The following is a 19026-nucleotide window of genomic DNA, read 5'->3' as shown; positions in this document are numbered from 1 at the left end:
TACTATCAGCATTGCTGTGACCCATCTGGAATACCCCCACCTTCTTTGTTCCCTTTATTTCATTTCACTTATTCTTCAATTAATTTCTCTACCTTATATATTATTCTTTGTTGGGAAAAGGACTGTTTCTCACCCAAATTTTAGTTGAAGTTTAAAATCACACATGTAACAGTTGAAAAACTCAAAATCTCACCTATAACCCAATTTCTGTTAACTTTTTCTATTAAAAATAAGAGAAAAATAGTCATTTTATTGTTTATATTAAAAATATATAAAATTTGTTACCTTCCTCCCAAGTTTCAGAAACTAACAATTTTATTATTGCCAAAAATTTTAAAACTTTGAAAAGTAACATTTTCACTTCCAAACTTAGGGTTTCTATATTTTTCAAACTCAGTTGCCCCTCATAAATTTCAAAAATAGCAATTTCACCCTCATTCTTCAACTTCAGCTTTTGACATCCTTTCCAACGTTCTCTTTGACCTCCTTGTTCTCTTGAGTCGTCTCATGGTGGTGCAACGAAGAGATCTCTGTCTCTTTGTCGTACCACCTACTATCAGCTCAAGAGAAGGAGAAGACATTAGAAGGAATGTTAAAAGTTAAAGTTGAAGAGTGGGGGTGAAACTACTATTTTTGAAAGTTCTAAGGGCGGCTGCAGTTTGAAAAACATGGAAACCCTAGGTTTGAGAGTGAAAATGTTACTTTTTAAAGTTTGAAAACTTTAGGCAAGGGTGAAATTGTTAATTTCCAAAATCTAGGGGGAAAAGTAACAAATTTGATATCTTTTTAATATAAACAGTAAAATAACCATTTTATTTTTACTTCTAATAGAAAAAGTTAACAGAAGTTGGGTCATAGGTAAGAGTTTAAGTTTTTCAACTGTCATGAGTGTGATTTTGAATTTCAACTAAAACTTGGGTGGAAAATAGTCATTTTCCCTTCTTTGTTTTATGGGTTCATAATTCTAACTCACAGGCCTGCGGTCCCCCATATAAACAAGCTTTTTGCTCTCAACATGTTGATGGAAAATTTTGAAATCTCTTTTGCAATTGTGTTTGCATATTGATTTGAGTTAATTTCATTTAGCGAAATTAATTATAATATCCTAATTGTTGGGGATTTATACTATACTAGTCATAACTATAGGGATTATATGAATATAGATAAAAAAAAAAAAGCCAAAAGACTATTTTCCACCCAATATTTGATGCAAACCCAACTTCTATCTCGCTAACTATCGAAAATCTAAATATCTACAATGTCTATTAAATTTCACTATTACTGTCAAGGATAAAATTATCATTTAAAAATATAATTTAAACTCATATTTTTAAATTCTCTAAAGTTTTAAAATGTTTATTTTTGCCCTCTAACCTCATATTTTTTAGGTTTAAAAACTGACTTTTCACCCCCAAGTCTAAGTTTCAAACATTCATCTTTTTTCTTATTACAACCACCCCCCAACTTTCTAAAAATTTTAGTTTCACCCTTTCTCTCTCCCTCAGTTTCCAAATATGATCTCTGGCGACCATCTGTTTTCTCTGACTTTCGGCTCTCTCCCTCCTGCCTTCACTCTACCTCTAGGCCACTCTCCCTCCCCTTTCTAGTTGTCTTCGTCTAAGATAAAGACTCATCATCTTCGTTTTAGAAGAAGACGACTAGTCTTTGTCTTCGACAAAGACAGTTAAAGTGGGAAGAGAGAGTGACTGGCAAGGTGGGAGGGAGAGACCAATGGTCGGTGGTTGCAAATCATCATTGGAGAGCAGGAGAAATGAAGACTGAGATGCAACTGAAATTTTCTAAAAATTTTGGGGGACGACTATAATGGAGAAAAAGATGAGAGTTTAAATCCCTAGACTTGAGGAGGGGGGAAGTTAATCTTAAACCTGAAAAATATGAGGTTATGTGGCAAAAACAAATATTTTAAAACTTTAGGTTAATTCAAAAAATGAGTTTAAATAAATTTTTAAATGACGATTTTATCTCTAATAATAACAATGAAATTTAACAAACGGGTGTGTATTTGAATTTTTAATAATTAATAGGTGAAAAGTTAGGTTCGTATCAAACCTTAGGTGGAAAATAGTGATTTAGCAAAAAAAAAAAAAAAAGAATTTGTCGAAATTGCCCAAGTGTGTAAAGAAGATTTGACCATCGTTGACTCATTCGAAATCACTTATCTTGCCTACCAAAAACTTCAGTTGCAAATCTTCAAAATTTTTGTCCTTTTTTCAGTTAAATTTATCTCCAAATTCGGTTATAAGGTTAGTATTAACTAAATTAATCGATTGTTTTAGCATTTATTATGTTGTTTTTCTTTTTGATCTAGAATTTTGAATTTTGTATTGAACATCATGTTTTTGAGTTTTCAGTTGATAGTTAGTTTGATTAAAAATGGTTATTCAATAGATTAGAGTGTGATTTTTGTGTTGAAACAGTCAATTTTGCTAGAAAATGGTAAAATTTTCTGTTGATAGGAAGTTTGGGGTTAAGGGTTAAATTTTCAAATTTTGTTTAGGAAGAGGATAGGTTTAGTGTTGCACTCCTTCATTCAGAGATTTTTTGACAAATAAATCGTGGAGACCCCTTAATGGAGTTTTGATTTTGGCTGAATGAAATGGGTGTTCATTTTAGCCCAATGAAATTTACCTTGATGACTAGATTGAGATTTAGTGACTAAACTGTCATACAATCATGTGTATCAGTCTCAAGGGTGAATCAAGATATTTCCTAGATGTAGTCCAGTTAGTTATGGAGATCCATGAAATTAGGGGTTTTACGTAATCTCATGCAAGATAGAGTAATGAGACAATAAAACAATATGTTTTTAATAGAATTTGACCCGTTTCCGGGGAGTTTGCATCTTCGATTATGTTATTGAAGTGATTTAACAATGCTAGCAAGGTGTACGTTAGTGTTTTTATGTATCTCAAAATTTCTTGAGTCCTTTCACATTTTTATAATCTTTAATTTTTAGAAAAAGAGGTAAAGTCAATTCTACTATTAAGAGGAAACTAGATATTAATTTCAATTTTATTTCTATAGTAGGTAGAAATTCCCAATGATTGATAGGATGTGATTTGCTTGTCCATAAAGATTCAAAATAAAACAAGAATGTGTTTTCGTGATAACATGAAGCTTGATTGGTTACTTAGGAAAATTGTAGGACGAAAGAAACTTGCTAAGTCCCGTTCTTCCCACTTCTTGTCAATGGGAAAATTCTATCCATGTTTTGGTCTTCTTCTTGGTGGGAATATTCTATCCAACTTTGGCTCAAACTACATATAGGTGAGACAATTGGTCATTGATTGTATATATTGTCACTTATTTAGTGTCATTTTCATGTGTTTGATCAAGAGTGCCATGAAGAAGAATGGTGGTTATGGATCCTAGCCTCGTCTCTGTTAAACAAGCAATGTTAGAATCAGTTGAACATGGTAGAAGAATAATCACCCCAAGTGGATAAGCTAAACAATGGTAGATCATGGTGGCAAGATAAAGGATAAATGGTGAAGGAGCTTAATGAACACAAAAATGAGCCATTGAAAGTCAAATTGATGTTGAATGTGTATCAAAAGTTGAATTGACATTGAGAAAGAACTTTCATAAATGAGAGACATAAATAGAGCTATTGAAAATAACAAAAATAGTGGTTAAATTGTCAAAAAGGATGGAAATGGTGTTGGTATACCAAAACTGACATAAAAGAGTGTTGGAACTATAAAAAATGATGAAAAATGTGTTAGGGTTTCCAAAAATGATAGAAAAGGTGACGGGGCCTCCCAAAATGACAAAAAAGATGTTGGGACAATTGAAAATGACATAAATGGTGCAACTAGAGTTGCCAATGGAGACATTAACATCAGATAGAGTGAGAGGGTGAGACTAGTGTGGCTAAGTTGAAAATGAAGAGGGTAGCGTGAGAATGGATCAGAAATGGAAAAACACATCATTCCAAAATGTAAAAATAAAATGTATTAAATGTAATACATTATTTAAGATTAGATCAACAGTTAAAAATTAATGATAAAAAATTGACGGTGTAAATTTGTTTAGATAGTGTGAGTACATGTAAAGTTGACAGATGGAGGGTGTGGATGTCATTTAACACACAAACAAAAATATTTCCCAATAAAATACTCAACATTTTAGAATTCTCCTTGCATATTTTATTTCTTAATATTAAATATTTAAGAACTAATATTTTTTCAAATTTCCTAATAGATTGTTGGATTAATGAAGGATTTTCAAATGAATATCATGAAATGTAAAAATAATAAATAGAGGATATTCTATTATCGGAGATCTTGTGTATACATGTTTATTGGAAGATGAAAATGACGATGTAAAAATGTATAATGAGATTTGCGCCATAAGTTAATTATGTTGGTAAATTGATAGATTAAGCTTAATTATATTGATTAAATTTATTTTTTAAATAAAAGATAATTTTGTATATTCAATTAAACAAAATATAAATACATAATTTAAATATATATTAATTTATTAGGGTATTTTGTCATTACATTAAAAAGGGTAAATTAATAATTTAATTTGAAAGCTTAACCAGATAAAATAATAGAAATGAATGACTAAAATGTTGGTTTTTTTAAAACTTAAATGGACGAGAATTTATCATTGTTTGAATATAAAGTTTTGAATATACAATTAGATATACAGATAATATATAAGATTTTTAAATTCAAATGTTCGACTAAAAAGTGAGTTATACTGTTGAAAAAGAAGGAACCAAACCAATCTACTCCTAAAATTTAAGAACCGAAATTGATCAGGACAGACTCCTATCCGAAACCTACATGATCGATTATGATTACTCCCAACACTGTTCAGTGCTCACAATTTCTTCGGCTCTTGTTTTGTTTTTGTAGTAATTGATGAAGATGATCTGTAAAAGGAAATCCTTTCATTTGTGCCTAGGACTTCTCCTCGGTGCGTCGTCTCAGTCGATTTTAAGCTTTTCTTGTGAGCCATCAAACTCATCAAAGCTTCTTGAAACATGGCATGTGTACAACACCCAAAAATTAACTTTGCTGTGGGAGGAAAAGGTCCATGGGAGAAAATACCAACCAGGGAATTTGAACATCACATCACAGCACGCTACACAGCTTCCAGGTGACCATTTTGTTGAAACATGACAACTTCGTTAATATCGACTCTGCGAAAATGGCACAGCTCAACAAAATCTCTCTACTTTCCACCAATTTTCCCAGCAATCGAAGAGGCATACAGAGATTTTCAGCTGGAGCATAATTCTTAAAAGATCTTCTCTATTAACGAAGTCATTTTACAAGAGGGAAGATAAATATAGTATCTTGCTTAGTAAATCAAATCCCTGGCAAACCTACAACATGAAGACCAGCTCTACTCCTCGATTCTCCCCCACAGGAAAAGGTTAAGATTCTGGGAATTTTTGTCTGACGTTTTTTTACAAGGTTTTAAAAAACAGTACTGATCCTGTATCCATAATATGATTCTGATTTCGGTTCCAAATTGGTTCGGGTTTCTTAAAAGGAGTGGAATCGAAATTTACACCGGTCAGTTCCAGAAAACTTGGAACCGAGGATGAGTTGATTTCAGATAGAAACCAGATACCTATCATTTCTACACTTAACTAGTAATTTCGCTCACCCCTAGGTCCGCACCAGTTTCCCTCTTTTACTCAAGATGAGAATGAATTGGTCACTTTCTTTAGAAGTAAAGCTGAACTTTGCAGCTTATTCATGCTCAAATCTCTTCAGTGGAGTAATCTATTAATTTGAGCCTTCATGGGACAGAACAACTTCAAGAGACCTGTTCTTGGTTCTAGACTTTTGCAGAAAGTCATTAATGGCTCAAATACAAATCACAAGTTTCTTGATTATCAAGACTCTAAATTTTAGAAATGTATCATATGGATTTCCGAGTACTAAAAGATAACCAACCTTACAACGCCAGCTATCCTTCTAATGCATGTTTCTTCACTTGCATATAATTCCGTTGAAATAGTAAAAGCTCTGTCCAATTAATCAACTTAGCATTCGACTGGAACCTGCAGAGTGCAGTGAGAGATGATGAAGCTAAAAAAACATTTGACAACAGTTCACCTCAGCAAAACACATCAGGAATGATCATTATTTAAAACTGTAACATGAGAGTCACACTATCAAACCGACAATTACAAGTATCTGGCTTTTTTCCCCTCTTATTTCTACCAAATATGCTTAGCAATTTCTCTTCTGATTGAACAGATAGATTGGATTATTTGTTTCGGACTTGAATGAGAGAAAGAAGAGAAGAAAATAACATTAACATAATTAACACAATCACCACTCCTGATCAAACGCTGTTTTATAGCATAGCAACCTTGCAAAATCATAGTATTTGTTTCACCGAACACTCAAATCATCAGAGTTTTATCTTTGAGGGGGATCCACTGTGCGAACATTTGCAGTGGTCATTCCTTCAATTCGATCTTTCGTGATTTCTACAAAATGTCCCACTATTTCATGAAACTGCTTTAGCCCTGACAGTGGGAGAATGATTGAGGATCGATCAGAACCTGCAACCTGCAATTTGACCCCAGTCCAATTCAAATTAATCTTATTAACATCTGCAAACATCAAGAACAGTCGAATCACCAATTTAGATAAATAAGCATAAATGTTCTCCATTTTCACCTCAGATATCCTTAGGAAATGACCTCGGTTGTTACTCCCTAGATCAAAGAAGAATCTCTTCTGATCAGCTCTGATTACTTTTGAAACCCCCATGTTACCTATTTCATCTTGTGCTGGTAAGTCAACTGACCTATCAACATTCAGTTCAGAAGCAGGGGCAGGTTGGCTACTGTGGCCAGGTATGAAGCCAGCCCCAACATCATCTGAAAGCCCAACAAGACGCTCTGAAGGTTCAGAACTTTGCTATTTTAACACATAAAACAGGACCAAAAAAGGATTAAGACATGTGATCAATGCAACAATTGTATCTGTGTAAAAACAGAAAAGGGGTTTACGCTCTGTCAGAAGACCTGATTGGGTAACATGAAAATTCGTGATGCTTCATTAATCTCAGCCAGAATGTTTCTGAATGCTGCCCACCCTTCATCCCGAGAACTTCCAGCTGGAACAATAATAGTACTGCGATTTCTACTAACAGATGCTTCTGATACCTGAAAAATTAATTTAATGAGGCAACAAGTATTATGAATGACAATACTAACCATTAGATTGCCCTCATCATCATCCCACTTTATAAAAACACATAAGGAGACAAGACTTGAACACAAAAATATTAAAAGCAAACCAAAATACAATTCTTTTTTTAACTAAATCAGTTATCATGATTTTATATGATGACACAAAAATAGGCATCATCACTGTGCTAACCACAAAAAACAAGACATTAGCATCTGCACTGTGCAAAGGTGAATATCTTCTCCCATTCTTTCAACTTTTCAAACAAAATTTCAGGGACAATTATACACCAAAGATTCATCGCAACAATAAGAACTTGAAAATCTCCAATTTTGCATTGGACTTCCATAAGGCAACTACAAATGATTCAACATCCAACAAGATAATGATTTACTAAAGACTGACATAAAAGAGACATAAAATACCATGTTTAATGGCCTATAAAGGAAAATGGCACACAGCTCTTTCACAAAAATACCAATGGAGGTTAGTCAAACTAAGCAAATATTCCAGAGATATTAAATCATCCCATTGATACATGAGAAATTTCAAAACAAGGAGCAAAGGCCAAGTTCAAAAATGATTTGACATTAATACATAATCAAAGATAAAAGTGAGAACAGAGACACAAGCCAAGACGGAATTTCCAGTTAAAATAGAGCAAAGGGTGTCCTGATTAAAATTGCCCATGTGTAGTAGGCATCTGAATATACAAAAATAGCAGTGATTTCAATCCAAAAGCAAGGGCATGATATTTGCGTTAAAAAAAACAGCAAAAAGGCTAAAAAACTTAATACATATTCCTGTTCAATATTCTAGTGACAGTCACAGATGAGCCAGATATATAGTACAGTTATGCAGTTGATTTGAAACTCAGTTATGCAAGTACCACATAGGGCACAACCTGAGACTCAACAAAGTGGTTGCTCTGGTGATTACATTCATTCAAAATATTAGATATAGCCATATATGAATTCAAATCTATGAAGGGGGTAGAATGAACATAATTTCTAGGACAAAAATTGCAAGCTAAGATCAAGCTCTTCCAGTAAAATATGCTTAACCTGTCATAACAACCTTTTACTAATATTTATAACACTTCAGAAAGTTGTAGGATAAGGAGCTTAAAAAAGTGGAGGATGGCAAGGAAAAATTGAATTATACTGATTATAACACTTCAGTGGATAGGGGTAAATACATCTCCTGCCTGCCTGTCTTGTAGTGAATTTGGAGAAATAAACAGGCCTCTTCAATCTTTCATCAAAATCTCTGGAACTGAGACATGGATCAAATAGGTTTATTGGATGTACCACAGAGTTGCAAGAAAAGAAAGATAATCCAGAGAATTAGTTGTTAAGGGAATAAATCAATTTATTACTTATCACAGTTCAGTACCATAGACAAGGCTTTTGCTTGAGTTAAAGGGGGATAACTGACATGATTCACAAAAAAAAAATTATAACTCTCACATTTAATGTAGCTTGGATTCACAAGGATTTTTTTTTTTTAAACAGTTCAACAAAAATATAGAGGAGTTAAACCTGTATCAAATATTTGATTTTTTTTTAATTCCATTCAACAAGATGATGTCACAAGAAGAAGCACGTGGACACAAGAAAGATGGCAAAAACTTTAGGAACAAGGAAGAGAATGTTAATTGATTTGAGGGTTAATGGAGACAGAAAGAATGATCCATTAATTAAAAAAGAACATAAGAAATTGCAAAGCTTTAGGTTATGAAATAAAGCAGGAGAAGATGAAGAATATCTATGTCTCAAAAACAGTTAAAACTGCAAATGTCTTTTTCAATCTAAGTGAAGAAGCCTTTCTGCTTAATTCAAACTTAAATTTTGTTATTTTCATTTAATAAATCTAGGAATGATTAGTCCCCAATACATTAATTTTTGGTTTTTAAGTAACAAAAGTCTGAACAGGAAAAGAAATCAATAAATTAATATTAGCTGAAATAAATTGACCCTAGACATATCTTAATGGTTTTGGGCTTGATTGGTTGCTTCAACATCTCCAGAAAGTCCTAACAAGAGGGTTAGTTAACATAGTTGGAAAAGTTCATTGAATTCAGTTTCTTAAGGCTCTAACTCCAATTTGAACAGGTCCATGAACCAGCACATTGGACAAACAAATATCATAGGAACAACGATCATGAGTTTATAAGTTCATCAACCATCTCAGCACACTTCTGTCACTTTGAATTTGAGCTTCATACATCCTCAAAACCAATTGGATCTGTTATGCCATCATCTCATGTATTGACATTTATTCTTTCCCAAAAGCCACAGTAAAAAATAAATAGCTCCCTCCATTGATTTTACAACGCAAAGCCAAACAAACTTAGAAATCTACAACTACATATAAACAATTCTATTACATTAATTCTAGACAGAATGAAATTCTGATGTTTACAAAAAAGTACTGATATCCTAGTACTTCTGTCATGAGTTTATAAGCTCATCAACCATCTCAGCACACTTCTGTCACTTTGAATTTGAGCTTCATACATCCTCAAAACCAATCGGATCTGCTATGCCATCATCTCATGTATTGACATTTATTCTTTCCGAAAACCCACAGTAAAAAAATACATAGCTCCCTCAATTGATCTTGCAACGATGAAGCCAAACAAACTTAGAAATCTACAACTATATATAAACAATTCTAGTACACTAATTCTAGAAAGAATGAGATTCCGATGTTTACAAAAAAATACTAATATCCTAGTATATTTGAGCAATAAAGATAACTTTTAGTAAACCTAATGGAAGCAGCAGGTAAAGACTTTGAAAATGGGGATACGAAAATGGCCTATAGAAACTACTTCAATGAACAAAAAGGAAAATACTGTAATGCAGGAAGCAACACTGAGGAAACCTCTAAGAGCTTAGACTGTCTCAAACAATTACGACAAATGAGAAAATAATAAAACTACGTGAACACACTTTTGAGTATACAAATAGATATGCACATAATGTATTATCATGTGATTAAATTGTGATTGAATGATTTTGAATTAACGATAAAATAAGATCTAATCACATGATAACACATTATATGCGTATCCACTTGTGTATTGAAAAATGTGTACACATAATATTACTCAATGAGAAATGTCAAAGTAGTTTGTCAAAGAAGTGAAAAGCTATGACTGAAATTGTTTAAACAACTTTGGAACCTATTTTCAATGGTGCCTGAGAAAAAAGACACGTGATAAGGAACAGAAAATCAAAACAGGCACTTTCATAGTGCAACTGTATAATAAGTAGTATTTATCCAAGGAAAATTGCGAAATGTATAATTGGTGATTAGAGGATATAAAGAACACACGCTTTCGTAAACGAGTCAAATGCTATGAATACATGGTTTTGCAGCCAATCATTGCCATAGGTGTTTCGATATGGGTTTAACATCAAGCAAAAAAGAAGAGAACACTAGAAATGTATTTCACTGTAGAATTAAGGATATAGCATAGAAAAAAGAAATTGCAAAATTATATAGTAATTAAGACTTGATATTCATGACAAAAAGCAACCATTTCCAAGTGGTAAAAGGAGTACCCTTTCTAAAAGTCATACCTTCAAGAAGCGACCCCTTCTGTTCTCGCCAATGTCAAAGTAAAATACCTGTTGAAAACAAGTAACAAAACAATAAATAAATAAAAGTACAGCAATTTACAGATAAAGAGAAGGAAGAGTATGATATTACCTTGGTGTCCAGCTGTAACTCTTTACTGAAGAGATCATGATCATCAGAAACGTAGTAATTAAAGAGATCAAGGAACCAAGAAATGCCTGAAAAAGGAACAATTATAGTGGAACGTGTAGCCGAAGTTTTTTCAGAAATTTTCAAGTAACGCCCACGTGGATTCTCCTTTAGATCGAAATAGAATAACTTATGCTCAACCTGCAGAGTTTTGCACACCAGCTCCACGTCATTTCCTCCCCCACCGCCACCACCACCGCTACCTCCTCCCCCTCCTGAATTCCCTTCCATTCAATACAATCTTTTAACAACAATTGCAAATAAAATCACAACTGACTTCACTCACTCCAGAGCCAAAAAGGTTTTTCCTTTACCCACAAAACAATGAAATGAGAAAGGAAGCAGATCTGGGAAATAATTGTGAAGTGGGTTAGTGTTATTGTAGCAGCATAGTGGTCAAGAAGGAAAGTAGTTGTATGAATTAGGGATTGTGGAAGCAGTACGATAATAGGAATTGACTTGGTACTAGTATTACAATTATTACCATAGTATTTTTCTTCCCATATTCATGCTATTAAATATTACTATTATAAAATTTAATAATAATACCCTTTAAAATTTTAAAAGAAAAGTTAATTTTATTTCATTTCTAATATTAATTTCATTGTAAGGTCTTGGCTTTGGCTAAAAGGAGGAAATTTTACGGTTCCTATTCTACTTGTGTGACTGACTTGCACATCCATAAAAATGTCCTTTCTTCTTCTAGTCAAAATCTCATCTAATTTGCTCTCTTTTTAGCTTTTTCATCTTCTTCTGATAAATTGTAATTTACCCTTTCTTCAGTGTATCCAATTTCAATCATCTCTACCAGTTAACCCATCTCCTCAAGGAATCATCTTTGGGCTTTGTGCCTACTTTTAGCCACAAATCATTGCTAAAAATATGCAAAAGCCTATTTTTTAAGTCTTTTTCAGACAAAAATTTCTTATTCACAAACTTGGCTTTAATAATACTAGCTACAATACCCTCTAAATTTAAAGGCTTTTTAATTTCCACTGAATTGAGAGAAAACAAATCTTTTCCAATCCATCTTTTTATTGAAGATTTTTTTCAATCCTCCATATAAGGGGAGGCACTGTCCCCCTTGGTTAGAGCGAGTTTACCATAGGATGAGTTGGCATCAACCCTCTTTAATCAAACAAAGGTGTCACTTCAGTACCAGTGGTGTACACCTGGTTAACTTGTTGAAGCATTGCTCAAACCTCAGACATATCCAACAAACTCATGGGATGATGATCTGTAGAGGCCTTGATCAGGAAAATGTTCACCTTAGTCGCTTCATTGATTCATGTTCTTCACTAGGTTTCTTCCATTATGCATATTCAGTTTTTACCCACAAATCCCAACCAAATGTTTATCTTTATAACACCATGGTCAAGGCTCTATCTCAGTCTCCCTATCCTTCCTATACTGTCATTCTTTTTAACAGAATTCAAGCAGCTGGCTTGAGACCTGACACTTATTCATTCCCTTTTGTGTTAAAGGCTGTTGTTAAGTTATCAGCCCTTGAAATTGGAAGACAGATTCATTGTCAATCCATTGGAACTGGGTTGGACTTTGATGTTCATGTTGTTACGGCCCTTGTTCAAATGTATGGTGCTTGTAAATGCATTTCTGATGCTCGAAAACTGTTTGACGGATTGAGCCTGAGAGTTGGAGATGTTGCATTTTGGAATGCAATGCTTGCAAGTTATGCGAAGGTTGGTGATTTGAAGAATGCTAGATTGTTATTTGAGCGGATGAGAGAAAGAAATGTAATTTCTTACACAACTTTGATTGCAGGGTATGCTCAGATTGACCTCAATAACGAGGCAATTAGTATGTTCCAGAGGATGGTGCTTGAAAATGTGGAGCCTGATGAAATTGCTTTGCTGGCTGCCCTTTCTGCTTGTGCTCATTTGGGTGCAATTGGGTTGGGAGAGTGCATTCATAACTATATTGATCAACATGGATTGCACAAGACAATTCCTCTTAACAATGCGCTCGTAGACATGTATGCCAAGTCTGGAAACATAGAGAAAGCTTTACATGTATATAAGAATATGAAGAATAAAAGTGTTATAACATGGACTACGATGATTGCTGGATTGGCTCTGCATGGTCTTGGCAGAGAAGCCATTGATATTTTCTCTCAAATGGAAAACTCTGGAACTAAACCAAATGAGATTACTTTCATTGCCATCCTTTCTGCTTGTAGCCATGTTGGCTTGGTTGAATTGGGTCGCTCTTTTTTCGACAACATGAAGTTCAGGTATGGGATTGAGCCAAAGGTTGAGCACTATGGTTGCATGATTGATCTTCTCAGCCGTGCTGGTTACCTCCAAGAAGCACGGGAGCTATTTAAAACAATGCCATTTGACGCTAATGCAGCTATATGGGGTTCTCTTCTTGCTGCTTCCAATATTTATGGCGATGCTGAGCTTGGAGAGTGTGCTTTGCAGCATCTGATAGAGTTGGAGCCTCATAATAGTGGAAATTATGCACTTTTATCAAATATATATGCTTCTCTTGGAAAGTGGAATGAATCTAGAATGGTCAGAAACATGATGAGAAACATAGGTGTTAAAAAGATGCCCGGATGGAGTTACATCGAAGTGAATTGCAGGGTTCATGAATTTATAGCTGGAGACACATCACATCCTGATTTTGACAGAATTTACCAAGTTTTATACAAGTTGCATTGGAATTTGAAGACTACTCAGCTTCTTCATAATGAATCTTGCTGCCTGCTTGAAATTGATGACCGATAGGGTAATTACACTTAACAGACACACAAATGAAAGCAGCTTCCAGTGCTTTGATGATTGTTATACAATGCAGTACCATGTTAGTTAAAGCTACAGTAATTCAGATTACAGCGATGTGTCTTTCATTAAGGTACAGATACATTTGAAGACCTGATAAAAGCCTTTTGGGAGAATGGGAGACTTTCTCATCATAAGTTCTAGTAAAGAAGTTACTAGATTTTTTTTGTTCATGATCAGAACTTTTGGTTCATTAAAATGCTTGTGCCAAGCCCAGCAACAATCAGGTATGTATCTGCAACATGTATACCAAGTTGATCAATAGGATACGTATATTGGCAAGTCTAAAGGGAAATCAATAAAAGGCCATCCAAGTCCATTCAAAATATTCATTAAACCGTGTAATTTTTTTTATGTTCGAGTAGAAATCCTGTTAAATTGCTTAGAAAAAAAAAAAAAAAGGATATCCTGTTAAATGGAAATAATTTGTTTGATGATTATGCCTTCATTCAGATATCAGAGGATTGATAATTCCAATACAGAAAAATATAGCCAAGTCTACCATATACAGCAGTAGCCAATATTTACAAATAAATACACATGTATTTATATACATGGACAACTTAACCATTCTTGTCACATGATACACCACAAGAACCTCATCGTTCTTAATTTTTTTTTTTTTTCCAATTGAAATTGAGAGATCTAACTTGCAGAATTGCACAGAGCTTAGAATGCATGGAAATCATATTGCTGTTCCTATATAATTACACAAATGTTTGTTGTTTTGGAGCAGCTTTTTTATGTTAAACCTATTCCCTAACACAGTAGATGGAAGCAGAAAACCAAGGCTATGTAAACATTCAATTTCATCCTAGAGGCAACCTCAGCCATCAGCAAGCCAAAATTTTTGAATTTCATCGTGCTTTCCACTACAGCTGCTTCAAAGCATTAAACCATGGAATAAGTCATGGTCAAGTCCTATGTCATGCAATCCGAATCCTAAAAGAGCACTGGCAAATACTATCTAAATTCTCTGTTTCAAAGACATGAAATGTTCCTGCCAAAAGTACAATAAAAGCAAATTGTGAAGAATGTACTAGCTCCACTAGGAGGGATTATTAAATGTTAGCTATTTCTTGGAGTTTCAATCATTCTCTGTTAAGATTAAGTTGATTATACAAAAAACTTGGTCAAACAGACATATTTATTTGTTTCAGAGCTTAAGATTTTCACCATCATTCTGTGCACTTCCTTGTAATGAACATATGCCATGTTTTGACACTTCAGATGTCCTTTGTCCATAAATAAAGCTCTTTGAGATGTCCATTTGAATGATCTAGGTGTTGTCCATATTGGTGAGGGTTGAGAGAAGGCATCAAAGTCTTCTATTTTTTTTTTTTCTTTTATTCTTATTTCAGTAGACACAACATGGCAGTGTGATTTCAGTTCTGATATTGGGATAGAGATACCAGTATCTCTTTTTGAATCAAAGATGTGATTTTCCTTGCCAGTTGGAGAAAAGGAGCAAACTTTAGAATTTAGTACGCTATCCGGACATTTCACTAGAAATTTCACTTATAGGAATTAAGTTTCAGCATCATCTTCATACTGATCTGGTCTACCACTGAACATGTCAGGTGAAGCGGGATGCTGGAGTGCCAGGTGCATTATCCACTAGCAGCAGGCCAACTACGAAATCTTGTGTTAGCATTGTTTTCTGTGTTGTATGAGATGCAGAAGGGGAATTTGGTCTTGATTCCTCATCAAATAAATCCTTCAACATTGTTTGTGGTTTTTCAGTTATTACTTCTGCTGTGGGTATTTCAACTCTCTCAACATCAGATTGTTTCTTTGTTTTATTATGGCTGACAAAAGCTTCCAATATAAACTCACATCTAGGCACCTTACTATTATGTGATATCTGTGTTTTTTTTGGTCCTCTCACATAACATTTCTGCTCTGCGATTGCAACAGCTTGGACTAGTTTACTTCTTCGAGTACGACTTCTAGTTAATGGTTCACTTTTTTTGGTAAAAACCAATCATCATGGGTCAAAAATTTAGTGGAGTTAACTTTTTCTTTCTTTTGACTTATATATTTCTGTGTAATTGAGGAAAGCCCTTTGACATATTGAAGTGCTTTGTGATATTTCTTGTTTCCTCGAAGTAACCATGTTTGTGTCACCTTGCACAGTTTCTTGGCTGTAATCAGTTTCTTAATATGCACCACGTTTCATGTTCAAACCACCAAACAAGTAGATCTGGTAGATTTGGAAATGCTATGCTCTGAGTTGTAGTCTGAATTATTTTTTACAGGTCCTTCTCCCAAGGACTTGGCCTTTCCCTTCAACAGTATGAAGATCTCTTTCAAATTTCCTTCTGCTGCAAAAAGTTGACCTCATAAATCCTAGCAATAGTGACAAGGCAGCTGTAACATCACCAATCTATTCCTTAACTTTGAGGTTAGGGAGTGACTCCTCTGAAGATAAATAGGGAACTAGTGGTTTCACTTCAAAAGAAGGGGCAGGCCTTGTAAGATTATCTAATTCCTTAGTTCTCAATATCTTTAACTTTTAGGCGCTCTTCTTCAGTCCTTTTTATTTTCTGCTGCAAATTCTTCTGTGAAGCTTCTTGGTGGTCTCTTATTTCCTAGTTTTAGTGGTTTGAACTCAGTGTTTTTATCTGAATTGCAGAAGATTAATTTGTAAAGAAATGAATGAACTTCTAGCTTCAGTTAATGAGATTATCAAGATTGCAGTTCTACTGACCAACCAGGTAACGCACCTAAATAGTTCGTTTTTCTTTAGGATATCACTAGACATTCTATTGATTAGAAAAGTTACTTAAATGTTTATGTTTGAATGCTCTTTATTGTATGAAGATGCTTGTCTACAATTCAATAGTCCTTTCTATTACTCTCTGTGTTTGTATATCAGGATATATCTTCTCTAAATAAACTGCTTTAATATCATATTAGGCTTGTGAACATTAGAACCAAAGTCTACATAAAAAAGAAGGGAAGAAAGAGAGCAGAAGGAAGGCTAGTTGGCAACAAATTGGGAGAAACACCTGGCAACCGAATAGGAGAAACAGATGTCAGGCAGCAAATGAGGCAGCAGGCTGTAAAGCAAAGAGCAGAGGCGCATATGCCCAAGGATGATACAGCACAGGTACAACAGAATCAGGTGACCACCAGAATATACAAGGTTGATGAGCTGGCAAGCTGGGATTGGTGCAACAGGGAGGAACAGGAAAAGAGGGATATAGGCCGGGAGGAAGAGAGAGGGAAGGCAAGGAGCGACTTGAAGGGAAAAGGGAAATTGGGAGATATACCTGCCTCTCAAATGCAGGAGAAGTTTAGTCTTGTAGTTGAACTTGTTTCCAGTAGTTGTTCTTATTTCCAGTTTATTGCCAGTTATGTAAAAAGAGTGAAAGAGTGAATCAAACTTGGTTGTCTTTCCATTACTGAAAAACTGCTCAATACAAAAATATTCTGTTTCAATCCCGTTACATTCAACTGTTACATTGTTTATAATTCCTGAACTCTGATTGCTTGAGTGTTGGTCTTCTTGCTTCTGTGTTTTCGTCATCAGCAGGACTTCACAGCAGACTTCCACTAATCACCACTCCAGATCTGTATCAGTGAATAAATGCATCAATAAGCTTCTTTTTTCTTCACTAGAACATTTTGAATGATACAAGAGTATTGCAAGTCATCATGTTTTTTATTTTTTTTTAATAATTTATGCTAAATTTACACTGCTAATCTATAATTTTATGGACCTTATTTTCAACAAAGCATGTATGTTTCTTCCTCTTTATTTCTAACATCTATCCTTAACTGGTTGATCTGTACTTTCTCAAACTGAATAAGGTTTCCAAGTTATTTACATAATTGAAAGATGATAATATGGCCCGTATTTGTTTTGTTCCCCAAACCTTCCAATCAAACTTAATTGAGTTCCAAGGTGGTTACACCAAAATCTTGATTTATTGGAATTTGGAAGAAAGAGGTCTCTATTCAAAATATACTTATACTTTGAGATTTATATTGATGATTGACAGATTGAGTGCTCCAAGTTAAAGATTACTTACCTTTCAAGTCCAGAAATTCATTTAGGACTTGCCTTCTCGGAATGTTTAATTATTTGTCTTTGCAGTTATAAGCAGAAAGTTCATCTGTTGACAAGCAAACAAACAAAGGAGGGACAATGTTGAAAATGAACGGAATGAGTCTGAGTAATGATTAAGAGAAAAGTGACAAAGATACACATAAAAGTGTAGCAACATTGCAAAAAACCAAGCCTACATACAAATTCAGAGATACTTACAGATATTCATAAGTATTATCTACCTTCTAGTTTTGAAACAGCGTTTCCTGCTACATCTACTCTATCTAAAAAATTCCCGTCTCTAAGGATTTTGCTTCTATATCAACAGATGATTTTTCAGATGGCAGGTTTTTTATTTTATCTCCAACATATTTAGAAGTTAAATGTGCCTTTTCTAGGTTTCCAGAGAATTCCCAGCTGAAAGTTTCACTTTGATTTTCGATCAAGCTTCCTCAACTTTACTTAGCTAGACTGCTGCTCCTATAACCACTGCATCAGTTAAAGTTAAAAGTTTAATCTTGAAAGCAAGAGTTTAACACTCGTGGAAGGCTGAATGTATGATCACGGAAAGAAGCCAGACATGGTCAGATAGATCCATATTTGATTATGTCAGTCAAAAACTTCATGAATAAGAATGCCTCATTTGAAGAGAAACAATATTAAAAATATTCAGGTGTAAAGAAAGGAAGAACCAAAGCGAGGGATATGGCAGTTGAACTTCCAGATATGGCTCTAAATATGTAGAAGAAAGAAAGAATTTATGGGTTCAACTCAACATAAAAACACAAAGCCTGAAACAATCTGAAAACCCCATTTCTTCAATAAGAAATCTCTGAAAACTTCATGTGAAAGCATCATGTACGTAACATACAAATAATCATTAAAGGAATGAATGCAGTGAGCTTCTTGACAAAATATAAAGATAATTATTATCATATTTTGCTTTGTGAAGGGAAACAAGCATTGCATTATTTCAATCATTTTCTCCATGAAGGTAAGAGCAAAAGGCTAGCTGTTCATATATCACAGTTATTAATGAATTCTTAAGATAGAATTAGCTTGTCTAATTACAACAATTAATGATTCTTATTAACTTGAGGCTACCTCACCAAACAGTCCCTCCCTGTTCACATACGCAAAATAGTTGGTTACATTTTTAATTTGGATGTAAAAATAGACCTATCAAATAAATTTATGT

The 19026-nt window shown here is 34.1% G+C and overlaps 2 protein-coding genes across 5 annotated transcripts; one reads left to right on the top strand and one right to left on the bottom strand.

Moving 5' to 3' along the window:
- Positions 1-6105: 6105 nt before the first annotated feature.
- Positions 6106-11442, bottom strand: LOC123208435 (transcription factor Pur-alpha 1). Its single transcript, XM_044625961.1, has 5 exons — positions 10914-11442; positions 10784-10831; positions 7028-7168; positions 6678-6920; positions 6106-6566 (listed from the first exon to the last, which is right to left on the bottom strand). The coding sequence occupies exons 1-5, from the start codon at positions 11199-11201 to the stop codon at positions 6414-6416; spliced, it is 873 nt and encodes a 290-aa protein (XP_044481896.1). The 5' UTR covers positions 11202-11442; the 3' UTR covers positions 6106-6413.
- Positions 11443-11643: 201 nt separating this feature from the next.
- Positions 11644-17218, top strand: LOC123208433 (pentatricopeptide repeat-containing protein At5g56310). Of its 4 annotated transcripts, none has more exons than XM_044625959.1 (5): positions 11644-14001; positions 15355-15531; positions 16033-16248; positions 16410-16491; positions 16694-17218. In XM_044625959.1, exon 1 carries the CDS (start codon positions 12080-12082, stop codon positions 13718-13720), a length of 1641 nt encoding a protein of 546 aa, XP_044481894.1. In that variant the 5' UTR covers positions 11644-12079; the 3' UTR covers positions 13721-14001; positions 15355-15531; positions 16033-16248; positions 16410-16491; positions 16694-17218. The 4 variants fall into 4 exon arrangements, with proteins under 4 accessions (XP_044481894.1, XP_044481893.1, XP_044481892.1 ...); XM_044625958.1 differs by having other exon boundaries at positions 15355-15535; XM_044625957.1 differs by having other exon boundaries at positions 15355-16248.
- The last annotated feature ends 1808 nt before the right edge of the window (positions 17219-19026 follow it).

The sequence above is a fragment of the Mangifera indica genome, chromosome 2 (assembly GCF_011075055.1).
Source record: "Mangifera indica cultivar Alphonso chromosome 2, CATAS_Mindica_2.1, whole genome shotgun sequence".
In the NCBI taxonomy this organism is placed as follows: Eukaryota; Viridiplantae; Streptophyta; class Magnoliopsida; order Sapindales; family Anacardiaceae; genus Mangifera; species Mangifera indica.
The sequence above is the reverse complement of the archived record's forward strand: the minus strand, read 5'-3'. Positions and strand labels throughout refer to the sequence as shown.

Bases quoted from the DNA above. Each gene is read 5' to 3' on its own strand.
- LOC123208433 (XM_044625959.1), top strand. From the start codon at position 12,080: ATGAGTTGGCATCAACCCTCTTTAATCAAACAAAGGTGTCACTTCAGT.
- LOC123208435 (XM_044625961.1), bottom strand. From the start codon at position 11,201: ATGGAAGGGAATTCAGGAGGGGGAGGAGGTAGCGGTGGTGGTGGCGGT. The intron at 6,921-7,027 runs GTCTTCTGACAG...GTGTTAAAATAG, and splicing joins TTTTCATGTTACCCAATCAG to CAAAGTTCTGAACCTTCAGA. The intron at 6,567-6,677 runs GTGAAAATGGAG...GTCAAATTGCAG, and splicing joins ATTTCCTAAGGATATCTGAG to GTTGCAGGTTCTGATCGATC.